The following is a 16,502-nucleotide window of genomic DNA, read 5'->3' on the forward strand; positions in this document are numbered from 1 at the left end:
TGAGAGGCGGGTGGGACCTGATATTCAGCTGGAAATGACTAAATCAGTAAATAAACACAAGACATATGTATACTCTATTAGCCACAACACAACCAGGCTTATATTTAATATGCCACAAATTAATCCCGCATAACAAACACCTCCCCCCTCCCGTCCATATAACCCGCCAATACAACACAAACACCTGCACAACACACTCAATCCCACAGCCCAAAGTACCGTTCACCTCCCCAAAGTTCATACAGCACATATATTTCCCCAAAGTCCCCAAAGTTACGTACGTGACATGCACATAGCGGCACGCACGTATGGGCAAGCGATCAAATGTTTGGAAGCCGCAGCTGCATGCGTACTCACGGTACCGCGTCTGCGTATCCAACTCAAAGTCCTCCTGTTAAGAGTCTCTGTTGTCCCAGTTCTCCACAGGCCAATGGTAAAGCTTGACTGTCATCTTTCGGGAATGTAAACAATGAAACACCGGCTGTGTTTGTGTTGCTGCAGCCGCCCGCAATACACCGCTTCCCACCTACAGCTTTCTTCTTTGCTGTCTCCATTGTTCATTGAACAAATTGCAAAAGATTCACCAACACAGATGTCCAGAATACTGTGGAATTTTGCGATGAAAACAGACGACTTAATAGCTGGCCACCATGCTGTCCCAAAATGTCCTCTACAATGCGTGACGTCACGTGCAGACGTCATCATACCGAGACGTTTTCAGCAGGATATTTCGCGCAAAATTTAAAATTGCACTTTAGTAATGCAATGTTAAGATTTCATCATTGATATATAAACTATCAGACTGCGTTGTCGGTAGTAGTGGGTTTCAGTAGGCCTTTAAAGGGGAACATTATCACAATTTCAGAAAGGTTAAAACCATTAAAAATCAGTTCCCAGTGGCTTATTTTATTTTTCGAAGTTTTTTTCAAAATTTTACCCATCACGCAATATTCCTAAAAAAAAGCTTCAAAGTGCCTGATTTTAACCATCGTTATATACACCCGTCCATTTTCCTGTGACGTCGCACAGTGATGCCAATACAAACAAACATAGCGGAAATAACAGCAAGGTATAGCGACATTAGCTCGGATTCAGACTCGGATTTCAGCAGCTTAACACTGTCTGATAAGATAATTACCAACAACTATGAACTAGGTTTACAGCATATGAAATACATTTGGCAACAACATGTACTTTGAGAGTGCAGACAGCCCATTTCAGGCACGCTAAGAACATATATTTTTCCACAATTTCAGCACTCAGGTTAACCATACCTAAATAGACACAAAATACTGCATTACACAAGACTACCCGAATGTACTCGAATGATTGAAAAAAAAAAAGTTTTTAAGCTAAATTATTGATAAACACAGTTTATGTATAATAATTTACGTAAAACCGCGAGTAATGAATAAAGTTTTCATCAATTCATATATTCTGTAGACATACCCTCATCCGCTCTCTTTTCCTGAAGGCTGATCTGTCCAGTTTTGGAGTTGATGTCAGCAGGCCAGGGAAGCTAGGGTCGATATTCTTCTCTTGATCATCTTCGGTGGCATAAGGGACGGTGTGAGCCAAGACATCCAGGGGGTTTAGCTCGCTCGTCTGCGGGAACAAACTGCCGCCATTGCTTGCCGTGTTTCCGAGGTCCTTTGTCCCTGAATTGCTCACACACTCTGGCAGATTCAATGGGGGTCTGGCGGCAGATTTCTTTGAGTTTATCGTTGGAAATGCATCTGCTTTGAGTGTCGCAGGATATCCACACATTCTTGCCATCTCTGTCGTAGCATAGCTTTCGTCGGTAAAGTGTGCGGAACAAACGACTGACCATTTCGTCGGCTTTTCCACACCCTCGTATTTTGAACAAATTTCGTCCAATTTCTTGCCACTTTCGCATCTTTGGGCCACTGGTGCAACTTGAATCCGTCCCTGTTCGTGTTGTTACACCCTCCGACAACATACCGACGAAAGTGAGAAAATGGCGGATTGCTTCCCGATCGCTCCGAGAGCGAATATGAGAAAGGCGTTTAATTCGCCAAAATTCACCCATTTAGAGTTCGGAAATCGGTTAAAAAAATATATGGTCTTTTTTCTGCAACATCAAGGTATATATTGACGCTTACATAGGTCTGGTGATAATGTTCCGCTTTAAAGCCCACTCTTGTGAAAGGCAATTATCTGTATCACATATCACACAAATGACATTGCAGTGGTTGGGAAAGTAGCATGCTTAGATTGCTCCTAATTGGCTTCCTACTCGTTTTTTATTCACTCTCTCTCTAGTCCGCCTCCACTGATGTCAGTGTCAACCCCCCCCAGGTTTCATTACTGCTAATAAGCTCTCTCTCTCTCTCTCTTTCACAGACACATGTTTCAAAATATCTGATAGTGATCTAACCTTTTTTTTTGATAATGGATTATTATGACAGTTGACTCCTTTTGTCCTTTCAGACACAGATGAGTGTGAGAGGAACATATGCGTTCACGCTCGTTCTTGCCGGAATCTAATTGGAGGATACCTGTGTGACTGCCTTCCTGAATGGGCGGGGCCAAACTGTGACATCAGTGAGTGTGTTTTCCTGTTTTCCCCGATGTCATCCATTGCCTCGTTTAATGCAAATGACACACGTGCATTGTCAGAATGACGGTTGTGTGTTTTCTGCCGGATTAGGGAACGGCAGCTGTCAGGGGTGGTGCCTCAATGGCGGACGTTGTGAGGTGAGCTGTGCATGCCCCAGCTGCTTGCTGTTTGTCTTTGACTGCCGCTTCATTTGCATGCATTTCCATAAATGACTCTTAAATTAGTCTCCGTGATGTCGCCTCGTCGCGGCCTGGTGTCAATTGTCCCGCGCCAGGACCAGACTTTAGGGCCCAGATGTTCGTGCCCGCCCGGTCTCTCGGGAAGACGTTGCCAAATCCGGCACGACCCGTGTGACAGCGACCCCTGTCTGCATGGAGGGCGGTGCGTGGGGAAGGATGAATGGACCACCACCTGCGACTGTCCTTTTGGATATTCTGGAATCTTCTGTGAGGTTGGTAGAGTGCCAAGGACTAAAAATCCGGCGTTATTTATGTCATGTTTTTTCCCCCCTCAACATTTCTCATTTTAAAGAGATCATACCGTCAATACTCTAATTATAGCAGCGTTGATTTACCTTAACTGCAAATAGAATAGGGCGTTAATAATAATCATAGATTTTATTTGTAAAAGCACTTTGCATTGAATAAACAATCTCAAAGTGCTAGAGTGCATTTAAAAAACAACAAATAGCTGCCCCAAACGACTAAGATAAAAAAAAATAAAAAATAATAATACATTTTATTTATCAGGCGCCTTTCTGGGCACTCAAGGACACCGTAAAAAATTACAATAATAAAATCAAATTGGATCAAAAAACAACAACAAAGAGAAAAGAAAAGAAGATTACAATGAATAAGCAGTCAGGAATAGGTGTGTTTTGAGTCTTGATTTGTAGAGGGATATTGAATCTAAAGAAGAGCCATCAATCTGTCAATCCTTTCCGTGTCCGGGCCAGGTAAGGTTCCCCGTGTTGGGTCAAATTAAGCAGCAGGCTCCACTCCTGGTGGTGCCCTTCCGTCAATTCCTTTAAGTTTCAGCTTTGCAACCATACTCCCCCCGGAACCCAAAGACTTTGGGTTCCGGGGGAACTTAACTTAATTTACTTAATAGTAAATTAAGTTAGCGAAATTCATCCATCCATCCATCTTCTTCCGCTTATCCGAGGTCGGGTCGCGGGCGCAGCAGCCTAAGTAGAGAAGCCCAGACTTTCCTCTCCTCGTTCAGCTCTTCCCGGGGGATCCCGAGGCATTCCCAGGCCAGTCGGGAGACATAGTCTTCCCAACGTGTCCTGAGTCTTCCCCGTGGCCTCCTACCGGTCAGACGTGCCCTAAACACCTCCCTAGGGAGGCGTTCGGGTGGCATCCTGACCAGATGCCCGAACCACCTCATCTGGCTCCTCTCGATGTGGAGGAGCAGCGGCTTTACTTTGAGCTCCCCCCGGATGAGAGAGCTTCTCACCCTATCTCTAAGGGAGAGCCCCGCCACCCGGCGGAGGAAACTCAATTCGGCCGCTTGTACCCGTGATCTTGTCCTTTCGGTCATAACCCAAAGCTCATGACCATAGGTGAGGATGGGAACGTAGCTCGACCGGTAAATTGGGAGCTTTGCCTTCCGGCTCAGCTCCTTCTTCACCACAACGGATCAATACAGCGTCCTCATTACTGAAAACGGTGCACCGATCCGCCTGTCCCCCTCACTCGTGAACAAGACTCTGAGGTACTTGAACTCCTCCACTTGGGGCAGGGTCTCCTCCCCAACCTGGAGATGGCACTCCACCCTTTCCCGGGCGAGAACCATGGACTCGGACTTGGAGGTGTGGCAAAATGATTCTCTGCATTTGACCCATCACCCTTGATCACCCCCTGGGAGGTGAGGGGAGCAGTGGGCAGCAGCGGTGGCCGCGCCCAGGAATCATTTTTGGTGATTTATCCCCCAATTCCAACCCTTGATGCTGAGTACAAGCAGGGAGGCAATGGCTCCCATTGTTATAGTCTTTGGTATGACTTGGCCGGGGTTTGAACTCACAACCTACCCATCTCAGGGCGGACACTCAACTAGAACAGCCTATTAGCTAGAACTAGCACACATAAATCTAACAAAAGGCATTTAAAACAAAAAAAGATGGGTTTTTAATAGAGATGTCCGATATTATCGGCCGATAAATGCGTTAAAATGTAATATCGGAAATAATTGGTATCGTTTTTTTATTATCGGTATCGTTTTTATTTTATTTTTAATTTTTTTATTATATCAACATAAAAAACACAAGATACACTTACAATTAGTGCACCAACCCAAAAAACCTCCCTCTCCCATTTACACTCATTCACACAAAAGGGTTGTTTCTTTCTGTTATTAATATTCTGGTTCCTACATTATATATCAATATATATCAATACAGTCTGCAAGGGATACAGTCCGTAAGCACACATGATTGTGCGTGCTGCTGGTCCACTAATAGTACTAACCTTTAACAGTTAATTTTACTAATTTTCATTAATTATTAGTTTCAATGTAACTGTTTTTATATTGTTTTACTTTCTTTTTTATTCAAGAAAATGTTTTTTATTAATTTTTTAATAATACATTTATTAATTAATTTATCTTATTTTATTTTATTAATTTTTTTTTAAAGTACCTTATCTTCACCATACCTGGTTGTCCAAATTAGGTATAATAATGTGTTAATTCCACGACTGTATATATGGGTTGATATCGGTATCGGTAATTAAAGAGTTGGACAATATCGGAATATCGGATATAGGCAAAAAGTCATTATCGGACATCCATAGTTTTTAAGCCTTTTTTAAAAGCATCCACAGTCTGTGGTGCCCTCAGGTGGTCAGGGAGAGCGTTCCACAGACTGAGAGCAGCGGAGCTTTGTCCTCAGAGGTTGGAGGAGGTTAGCCTGTCCGGAGCGGAGGTGTGGTGTGGAGGATTTGGGGGGTGAGTAGTTCTTTGAGGTAGAGGGGGGCATTTACATGGAGGCACTGGTGAGTTAGTAGGGAGACTTTTGTATTCAATTCTGAGTGGAACAGGAAGCCAGTGAAGGGATTTGAGAACCGGTGTGATGTGGTCCTATTTCCGCACTCTCATCAGGATCCTAGCAGCACTATTTTGTAAGTACTGCGGCTTCTGGATGTTCTTGCTGGGGATCCCGACAAGAAGTGAGTTGCAGTCGTCGAGCCGAGCGTTAATTTGAAGCGGGCGATAAAAAAGCTGTTCAACAACCAATTTTTAAAAACTTTTAATAGTGGTGTGGCACAGGAAAGTGGAAAAATAAACAGCTCCTTTTGACCATATCATCATTAATGTATCATCACATTACATCAGCTACTTCACTACTTTTTATAGTGATCAAGTCGTGTAAAATCAAACTTCAATACGTTTATTGCTCGTGACGCCACTTCTGGTTGCAGACTAAACACCTGCTCAAACACTTGGCGAGGAAACAATCAGCAAAACTGCCTCTCGGTAATAGAATAGAATAGGATAGAAAGTACTTTATTGATCCCTGGGGGAAATTCAGCTGTTAATGTTTATAATGATGTTACAATTTTCCATGCCAACAAAGAAGTATGCCTGATAGAAAACAGTCGGACGTAATGTCGGGCGACGTTTTTCCCCAAAATGTGCTAGCTTGATGCTAATTTACGTTGGCTTTGCAATATACCGTATTTTCCGGACCATAGGGCGCACCGGATTATAAGGCGAGTCTAGTCAGGTCTATTTTCATACAAAAGGATTAAAGGGGTCATATGATTATATATTTTTTCTAAATGTAAAAGACTTCCTTGTGGTCTACATCAGTGGTCCCTAACCTTTTTGTAACTGCGGACCGGTCAACGCTTGAAAATTTGTCCCACGGAACTGAGGGGGGGGTTTGTCATAAAAAATACAATCATGCGTGCTTACGGACTGTATCCCTGCAAATATTAATAACAGAAAGAAACAACCCTTTTGTGTGAATGAGTGTGAATGAGTGTAAATGGGGGAGGGAGGTTTTTTGGGTTGGTGCACTAATTGTAAGTGTATCTTGTGTTTTTATGTTGATTTAATAAAAATGTAAAAAAACAATAAATTAAAACAATTTTTTTTTAAATTATTTCTTGTGCGGCGCGGTACCAATCGATCCACGGACCGGTAACGGGCCACGAACCGGTGGTTGGGGACCACTGGTCTACATAACATGTAATGGTGGTTTTTTGCTCAAAATGTTGCACAGATGATGTTTTACACATCATCTTCAAGTCCCTTTCTGACAGTCTCTTCAGGATGCGCCGTTTTGTGGGCGTTCTTATTCACGTGCCTCCACTTGGACAGCGTCTTCTCCCCGTCATCTTTGTTGTAGCGGTGTAGCGTGCAAGGACGGGGGTGGAAGAAGTGTCAAAAGATGGCGCTAACTGTTTTAGTGACATTCAGACTTTATTTCAATCAATAACGGAGCAGAATCTCCTCATCCGTGGCTCAGTAGTGCAACTACAACGCCCGAAATGTGTCCCGTGGAAAAAAAACGTCCAACCGGTTGATTTTTGAGCTTTGTGTGTAATGTTCTATATTTTCAATGGAACATATACAATTTTGGTGTTGTTTACTTGAGTCATATTGCAGTCTACACGTATCTCTTATGTGTGATTGCCATCTACTGGTCACACTTAGCATTTCACCATGTACCAAATAAAATTGCTTCAAGGTCGGTAAGCACAACCAGAATTATTCCGTACATTAGGCGCACCAGGTTATAAGGCGCACTGTCGAGTTATGAGAAAATTAAAGGATTTTAAGTGCGCCTTATAGTCACTAATTAGCATAAAATATTTTACACAGCAATTTCAACACCTCCAAATTTGGTTATTAAATTACAACCAGCATGTACATTACAGTCAAACTGCTGGTGTGTAATAAGTACAATACTTACTAGGGTTGTACGGTATACCGGTATTAGTATAGTACCGCAATACTATTAAATCATTTTTGGTACTATACCGCCTCTGAAAAGTACCGGTGCGCCGTAGCGTATCTAGTCGATACTACTATGATTACATCAATATTTTTCGGCATCACAACAGATTCATTCATTTAAAAAAAATTTGTATTATGTTTATAAACTCAAGAAATACATCCCTGGACACATGAGGACTTTGAATATGACCAATGTATGATCCTGTAACTACTTGGTATCGGATTGATACCTAAATGTGTGGTATCATCCAAAACTAATGAAAATATCAAAGAAGAGAAGAATAAGTGATTATTACATTTTAACAGAAGTGCAGATAGAACATGTTAAAAGAGAAAGTAAGCAGATATTAACAGCAAATGAACAAGTAGATTAATAATTCATTTCCTACCGCTTGTCCTTCAAAATTATGACCAGATAATAGAATGATAAATGACACAATATGTTACTGCATATGTCAGCAGACTAATTAGTAGTCTTTGTTTGTTTACTTACTAATAAAAGACAAGTTGTCTAGTGTGTTCACTATTTTATTTAAGGACTAAATTACAGTAATAAACATGTTTCATGTACCCTAAGATTTTGTTGTTAAAATAAAGCTAATAATCCCCTTTATTTAGAAAAGTATTGAAATAATATTGGCACCGGCACAACACTAACACTTACAGTACATACACTTTGTAGGGCGCAACATAAACCTGGATTGGCACATTCAGCTTCATGGCAAAGGCTACTTCCCAGCTAGGCAATACATTGCGGTCTATGGACTCTGAAATGTAATAAGAAAACAAAATCTAACAACTTTTTAGCACAGTTATCATAATTAACTAGTTGGTAAATGTTACAATACAAAATGAGTTTGATAAGTTAAACAATTAACATTTATTAACGCACGCCAAAGTACAGAAAATTGGTACCCTTGGGTATCGGTATTGATTCCCAGTTACCGGGACCTCCATGAGGTGCACTTCAAACAGCTGAAAAGTGCCACAAACATTTTAAAACACCTGCAGATAAAGCCACTGAATGCAAACTTCACATGCAGATACTGACATCTTGTGGTGTAAATAAAAACTACAAGTTGCTTAAAGCCACAGTCAGTGTGCTAACTTGGATGGAGGCTCCATCCATCCATCCATTTTCTACCGCTTGTCCCTCTCGAGGTCCCGTGGGGGGTGGGCTGGAGCCTATCCCAGCTGCACTCGGGCTAAAGGGCGGGGTACACCCTGGACAAGTGGCCACCTCATCACAGGGCCAACACAGATAGACAGACAACATTCACACACTCGGGCCCATTTAGTGTGGCCCCCAGGTGCATGTCTTAATGGGGCATAAATAAAGAAATAGATCATCAAATAATCTCTTAAATGTGTGATTAATTATTATGATTGGAATTCAATTATCATTGGAATTAAACTGGAATTATGCTGCAGCTGTTACATATACTAATATTGTATATGGTAATTGTTTTATATTGTATATATTATATAAAAATATGATCTAATGTATCAGTATATATCATATACTGTATATAGAATATGCATATATTACATATATGTGATATTTTATATTGCTACTACTAGAGATGTCCGATAATATCGCTTTAAAATGTAATATCAGAAATGATCGGTATCGGGTTTTTTATTATCAGTATCGGGTTTTTAATTTTTTTAAATTTATTGTATTTATTTTTTATTAAATCAACATAAAAAACACAAGCTACACTTACAATTAGTGCACCAACCCCAAAAAACTCCCTCCCCCATTTACACTCATTCACACAAAAGGGTTGTTTCTTTCTGTTATTAATATTTCTGGTTCCTACATTATATATCAATATATATCAATACAGTCTGCAAGGGATACAGTCCGTAAGCACACATGATTGTGCGTGCTGCTGGTCCACTAATAGTACTAACCTTTAACAGTTAATTTTACTCATTTTCATTAATTACTAGTTTTTTATTTATCTTATTTTATTTTATTAATTTTTAAAAAAAGCACCTTATCTTCACCATACCTGGTTGTCCAAATTAGGCATAATAGTGTGTTAATTCCACGACTGTATATATCGGTATCGATTGATATCGGTATCGGTTGATATCTGTATCGGTAATTAAGATTTGGACAATACCGGAATATCGGATATCGGCAAAAAGCCATTATCGGACATCCCTAGCTACTACGGTACATTTTTAGTGTACTTTATACCGGCATTATCCTTTCCATCCTTACTCTTTCTATCCTTTGTAACTGAGCTACTGTGTGGAACAATTTCCCTTGTGGAATCATTAAAGTTTGTCTAAGTCTAATGTCCTAGTCTAAATTCATAAATGTGTTATTAAATGTGTCATTAATTTATTTTAACGTAAAAAAGTAATAGTATTTAATCATTTAATTGATTTTTATTTAATTTTTCCATGATTTAATTAATTATTTCATACCGGTATTATTATTTCATTGTTTATTTCATCATTTGGTGAACCGCTATGACACATTTAATAACACTTTAATGTATTTCATTTGAATTATGATTAACTAACACATTTAACTAATTATTGTTATGCATCCATTTATCCATCCATTTTCTACCGCTTGTTTATCAATGTAATTGTGTCTCTCCATAAATTTGAAACCCCAGTACATGAAACGGATTAAATTCTAAAAAAAAAATAAAAAAAATACATTGATAATAACAATAATGGTAGTTTTGCACTCAAAGGCTTGGTGTTATAAATAAAAATGTTATTTTCGTTAACAATAAAGCATTTTTTCAGGTCGCGTTGGATCTTTGCAACCCCAACCCTTGCCAGCAGGGAGCGCCCTGTCACAGCATCGATGGCAGCTACATGTGTGCCTGTCCTGAGGGTTACTATGGCAACGAGTGCCTGAGCCTGAAGAATCCTTGTTTTGGTCCACACTGTCCAGGTAAGGGGAGTGTTTCCATGCCAGTCCGTCTTTAACGCCCCCATCCTGCAGGCGCAATGCTGGACACGACCCCCGGGAGCCTCGGCTTCTACGTGGTCCTGGCGGGCGTCTCGGCTCTGGTCGTGCTGTGCGTCTGCGCCACCTGTGCCTTCACCCTCGCCCACGTCCGCCACAAGCGGAAAAAGCAGCGGACGGTCCCGCCAGAAGACGGCATCAACAACCAGAGGGAGTTCGTCACCCTCATCCGAAACGTGGAGCGTCCCCCAATTCCCGTGCCCCTGGTTCTGTCCTCCGCCCCCCTCACCGAGACGGCGGCCCGCGCCTCCGCCACCGACGCCACGGCCCCGCGTCGCTACGAGGAGATTGAACTCACGATTCCACATCCCTCCCCTGCGCCGAAGACGGCTCGCGCTCCAAAACTGGACATTTCCAATCAGGAGAGGGAGAAGCTGAACCGCATCCACTGCACAGACAACCAGGAACTAGAAATCTGACCTTTGAACCCCAGGCCTTGTACGGGCTTGAATTTTATCATGTATACTTTGCACTCTTCCGCTCACAGGGTCCGCTTTTCCAGTGTAGAGGTCCTTTCTTGGGATGGACCTCTTATCTGCTCAGATGTCTTTCCATGACCTTCTACTTGGTGGTCTTGGACACTTTCAGTGACCTTTGAGTGCCTACAATTCTGTCAAAGAGAAGGAAAAAAAGCAGATCACCTATTTGTAATTGATGCCAGGGGTCAAAGAAGGAATGAATGGATGATTATTTAAAGTCCAACTGAATGAATGTTTGTATTTTATTGTATTTACAAGGGAAAAGGCCGTGCTCAGAACATGACCTGGACAGTTGGACCTCAGAGTTGTGCTTTAAAGCCTCATGAAATTGTGATTTATTATTATTTTTTTTTTACTACAGTTTCCTGTATGGTCTTTGTGATGCTACACTTTGTCAAATTAGATCTGTTTTCACACATTTCTACACGTAAAATATTGTTTGTATATAAATGTATTGTACATATTTTTTTGTACTGTCGTTCGGTATGAGATCACTTTTTTTGTGTTACTTGGTCTGAGATGGCCTTCTGTTGGAGCAAACAGCAACATGTGGATGGTGATAAAAGTGCATTTACCACTTTGGATTGACAGTCGTTTTTTAAAAGGGGATTAAAGCGAGGCATAGTGGCCTCTGATCCGCTACCGTTATTACCTCAAAGGCGGGTTTTATGGTTATTAATCAACATCTAGGAAGAAACCAATGCATTTCTCATATAGAAGCATTTAAGTCCCATCTTAAAACTCATTTGGATACTCTAGCCTTTAAATAGACCCCCCTTTTAGACCAGTTGATCTGCCGTTTCTTTTCTGCTCTCACAGATTCGGTGACCACAGATGAGGCGCGAGCTGTCCAAAGTCGGGACCCAGGGTGGACCACTCATCTGTGCATCATGCTGCTGACCTGTCTCCACTCAAGATGAACTCCTGCTGGCCCCACTATGGACTGGAATCTCACACTATTATGTTAGATCTACTATGGACTGGACTCTCACTATTATGTTAGATCCACTATGGACTGGAATCTCACACTATTATGCTAGATCCACTATGGACTGGACTCACACTATTATGTTAGATCCACTATGGACTGGACTCTCACTATTATGTTAGATCCACTATGGACTGGACTCTCACACTATTATGTTAGATCCACTATGGACTGGACTTTCACAATATTATGTTAGATCCACTATGGACTGGAATCTCACACTATTATGCTAGATCCACTATGGACTGGACTCACACTATTATGTTAGATCCACTATGGACTGGACTCTCACTATTATGTTAGATCCACTATGGACTGGACTCTCACACTATTATGTTAGATCCACTATGGACTGGACTTTCACAATATTATGTTAGATCCAGTATGGACTAGACTCTCACTATTATGTTAGATCCACTATGGACTGGACTCTCACACTATTATGCTAGATCCACTATGGACTGGACTCTCACACTATTATGTTAGATCCACTATGGACTGGACTTTCACAATATTATGTTAGATCCAGTATGGACTGGACTCTGACTATTATGTTAGATCCACTATGGACTGGACTTTCACAATATTATGTTAGATCCAGTATGGACTGGACTCTCACTATTATGTTAGATCCACTATGGACTGGACTCTCACACTATTATGCTAGATCCACTATGGACTGGACTCTCACAATATTGTGTTAGATCCACTATGGACTGGACTCTCACACTATTATGTTAGATCCACTATGGACTGGACTTTCACAATATTATGTTAGATCCAGTATGGACTGGACTCTGACTATTATGTTAGATCCACTATGGACTGTAATCTCACACTATTATGCTAGATCCAGTATGGACTGGACTCTCACAATATTGTGTTAGATCCACTATGGACTGGACTCTCACTATTATGTTAGATCCACTATGGACTGGACTCTCACAATATTATGTTAGATCCACTATGGACTGGACTCTCACTATTACGTTAGATCCACTATGGACTGGACTCTCACACTATAATGTTAGACCCACTGTGGACTGGACTCTCACACTATTATGTTAGATCCACTATGGACTGGACTCTCACACTATTATGTTAGATCCACTATGGATTGGACTCTCACACTATTATGTTAGATCCACTATGGACCGGACTCTCACACTATTATGTTAGATCCACTATGGATTGGACTCTCACACTATTATGTTAGATCCACTATGGACTGGACTCTCACACTATTATGTTAGATCCACTATAAACTGGACTCTCACAATATTGTGTTAGATCCACTATGGACTGCACTCTCACTATTATGTTAGATCCACTATGGATTGGACTCTCACACTATTATGTTAGATCCACTACGGACTGGACTCTCTCACTATTATGTTAGATCCACTATGTACTGGACTCTCACACTATTAACTAGATCCACTCGACGTCCATTGCACCGGTCACACATCTGCGGTCCCCTCCAAGGTTTCTCATTGTCCCATTGGGTTGAGTTGTTTCTTGCCCTGATGTGGGATCTGAGCAGAGGATGTCGTTGTGGCTTGTGCAGCCCTTTGAGACACTCGTGATTTAGGGCTATATAAGTAAACATTGATTGATGGCATTGATTGATCATATTAGATCGATTGTTCTCAACTATTTCCTGTCACACCCCTCACTTGGGGACAAGCATTTGTTTTAGTCCCAAATTGACAAGCTGATATGTATTTGACGATAAAAAGCACTTTCTGGTCTTTCAATCGCCACAGAAAAATGCACTGCAGCTACAAACGTAGTTGCATATGTTTTGCACTTTAATATTATGTCATCATGCAACAAGATGTTCAAAGCCTTCTTCTTTTTAAAAAAAATGTTTTTGGTTAACAATATTTCAATATCTGCTTGTCATCTTGACCTACGATTTCAAAACAAGTTATCAAAAAGTATATTATAATTAAAGCTGCAAGCAGCGATGGACGGGACCGACTTTGAGGGCTCATAAAATCTAAACCGGAGCAGTAGTTAAAACTCTTTCATGAACTTTTAATCAGAAGGGTTCAATCTCTCTCCTGTGCTAATTTGAAGCCAACACGACAAACATGCTCAGAGGAGATAATGTTTGAAAAAAGGTGGCTGTTTTTACACAACTTTTGTTTTGAAGGGGGAATTGCAAACTTCCTGTTGATTTTTGCTGGGGGTTGTCATGAAATATAGGTCTAAGTGAGACCTACATAGAGGTTTTTGTTTCATGTCTCTACGACATTCCTACTGGGAGTTACAAGCAGTTTTGTCTGTGTTTTCTTCCTAGGGGGCGCTAGAGCGCAATTTTGAGTTTTGGAGTTTTTTTTTTTTTTATTAGATCCCAATTTTCACCAGTCCTGATGTGTGTGTCTAATTTGGTGAGTTTTGAAGCATGTTAAGGGGGTCAAATTATAGCTCAAAGAGGTGGCGGTATAATGATAAAACGCTAGGAATACCATAAGGTCCTCTGTCCCAAAGGGACTCGGCCCCTAATAATCAAAAACAGTTGCCTATGCCAGTGGTTTTCAACCTGTTCTGAGCCAAGGCACATGTTTTTCATTGGAAAAATCCGGCGGCACACCACCAGCAGAAAACAGAAAATTTTTTAACTCTGCAATAAAAAGTCGTTTTCGCAATTGTTGGATATGACTTTAAAGCATAACCAAGCATGCATCACTATAGCTCTTGTCTCAAAGTAGGTGTACTTTCACCACCTGTCACATCACACCCTGACTTATTTGGACTTTTTTGCTGTTTTCCTGTGTGTAGTGTTTTAGTTCTTTTTCTTGCTCTCCTATTTTGGTGGCTTTTCTTGTTTTGTTGGTGTTTTCCTGTAGCAGTTTCATGTCTTGGAGCGATATTCCCCGCATCTACTTTGTTTTAGCAATCAAAGACTATTTCAGTTGTCCGGACGCTATCCTTCTTTGTGGGGACGACATTGTTGATTGTCATGTCATGACGCGGCATGGCGTAGTGGGTAGAGCAACCGTGCCAGAAACCTGAGGGTTGCAGGTTCGCTCCCCGCCTCTTACCATCCAAAATTTGCTGCCGTTGTGTCCTTGGGCGGGACACTTCACCCTTTGCCCCCGGTGCCACTCACACCGGTGAATTGACTGATGAATGATAGGTGGTGGTCGGAGGGGCCGTTGGCGCAAATTGCAGCCACGCTTCCGTCAGTCTACCCCAGGGCAGCTGTGGCTATGAAAGTAGCTTACCACCACCAGGCGTGAATGATTGATGGGTTCTACATGTAAAGCGACTTTGGGTACTTAGAAAAGCGCTATATAAATCCCAGTTATTATTATGTTGGGTTGTACATTGTGGATGCCGTCTTTGCTCCTCAGTAAATCTTTGCTGTTGTCCAGCATTCTGTTTTTGTTTACTTTGTAGCCAGTTCAGTTTTAGTTCCATTCTGCATAGCCTTCTCTAAGCTTCAATGCCTTTTCTTAGCGGCACTCGGCTTTTGTTTATTTTTGGTTTAAGCATTAGTTACCTTTTTACCTTCACCCTGCCTCCCGCTGTCATCTGCATATTGTGATCACGACAAACCATCGTCGTCTCACACACGTGTTCCCGACAAGCAATTAGCTACCTGCTGCCACATACTGATATGGAAGAGTATTACACGGTTACTCTGCCGAGCTCGAGACAGCACCGACACTCAACAACAACACATAATTTGCAGACTATAATTACTGGTTTGCAAAAAATATTTTTAACCCATCCATCCATCCATCCATCTTCTTCCGCTTATCCGAGGTCGGGTCGCAGGGGCAGCAGCTTAAGCAGGGAAGCCCAGACTTCCCTCTCCCCAGCCACTTCGTCCAGCTCCTCCCGGGGGATCCCGAGGCGTTCCCAGGCCAGCCGGGAGACATAGTCTTCCCAGCGTGTCCTGGGTCTTCCCCGTGGCCTCCTACCGGTCGGACGTGCCCGAAACACCTTCCTAGGGAAACGTTCGGGTGGCATCCTGACCAGATGCCCGAACCACCTCATCTGGCTCCTCTCGATGTGGAGGAGCAGCGGCTTTACTTTGAGCTCCCCCCGAATGACAGAGCTTCTCGCCCTATCTCTAAGGGAGAGCCCCGCCACTCGGCGGAGGAAACTCATTTCGGCCGCTTGTACCCGTGATCTTGTCCTTTCGGTCATGACCCAAAGCTCATGACCATAGGTGAGGATGGGAACGTAGATCGACCGGTAAATCGAGAGCTTTGCCTTCCGGCTCAGCTCCTTCTTCACCACAACGGATCGATACAGCGTCCGCATTACTGAAGACGCCGCACCGATCCGCCTGTCGATCTCACGATCCACTCTTCCCCCACTCGTGAACAAGACTCCGAGGTACTTGAACTCCTCCACTTGGGGCAAGATCTCCTCCCCAACCCGGAGATGGCACTCCACTCTTTTCCGGGAGAGAACCATGGACTCGGACTTGGAGGTGCTGATTCCCATTCCAGTCGCTTCACACTCGGCTGC

At 42.1% G+C, this 16,502-nt stretch overlaps 1 protein-coding gene across 1 annotated transcript in view; it reads left to right on the forward strand.

The window, feature by feature from the left end:
- LOC133614818 (uncharacterized) overlaps positions 1 to 11,607 on the forward strand; it is a 148,436-nt gene extending 136,829 nt beyond the window's left edge. Inside the window, exons 10-14 of the mRNA XM_061973088.1 lie at positions 2,452 to 2,565; positions 2,672 to 2,718; positions 2,856 to 3,032; positions 10,319 to 10,469; positions 10,521 to 11,607. Coding sequence (XP_061829072.1) covers positions 2,452 to 2,565; positions 2,672 to 2,718; positions 2,856 to 3,032; positions 10,319 to 10,469; positions 10,521 to 10,963 — 932 coding nt within the window. The 3' untranslated portion in view covers positions 10,964 to 11,607. The remainder of the gene's footprint in view (positions 1 to 2,451; positions 2,566 to 2,671; positions 2,719 to 2,855; positions 3,033 to 10,318; positions 10,470 to 10,520) is intronic.
- Positions 11,608 to 16,502: the final 4,895 nt, after the last annotated feature.

This window comes from Nerophis lumbriciformis, linkage group LG17, assembly GCF_033978685.3.
Source record: "Nerophis lumbriciformis linkage group LG17, RoL_Nlum_v2.1, whole genome shotgun sequence".
In the NCBI taxonomy this organism is placed as follows: domain Eukaryota; kingdom Metazoa; phylum Chordata; class Actinopteri; order Syngnathiformes; family Syngnathidae; genus Nerophis; species Nerophis lumbriciformis.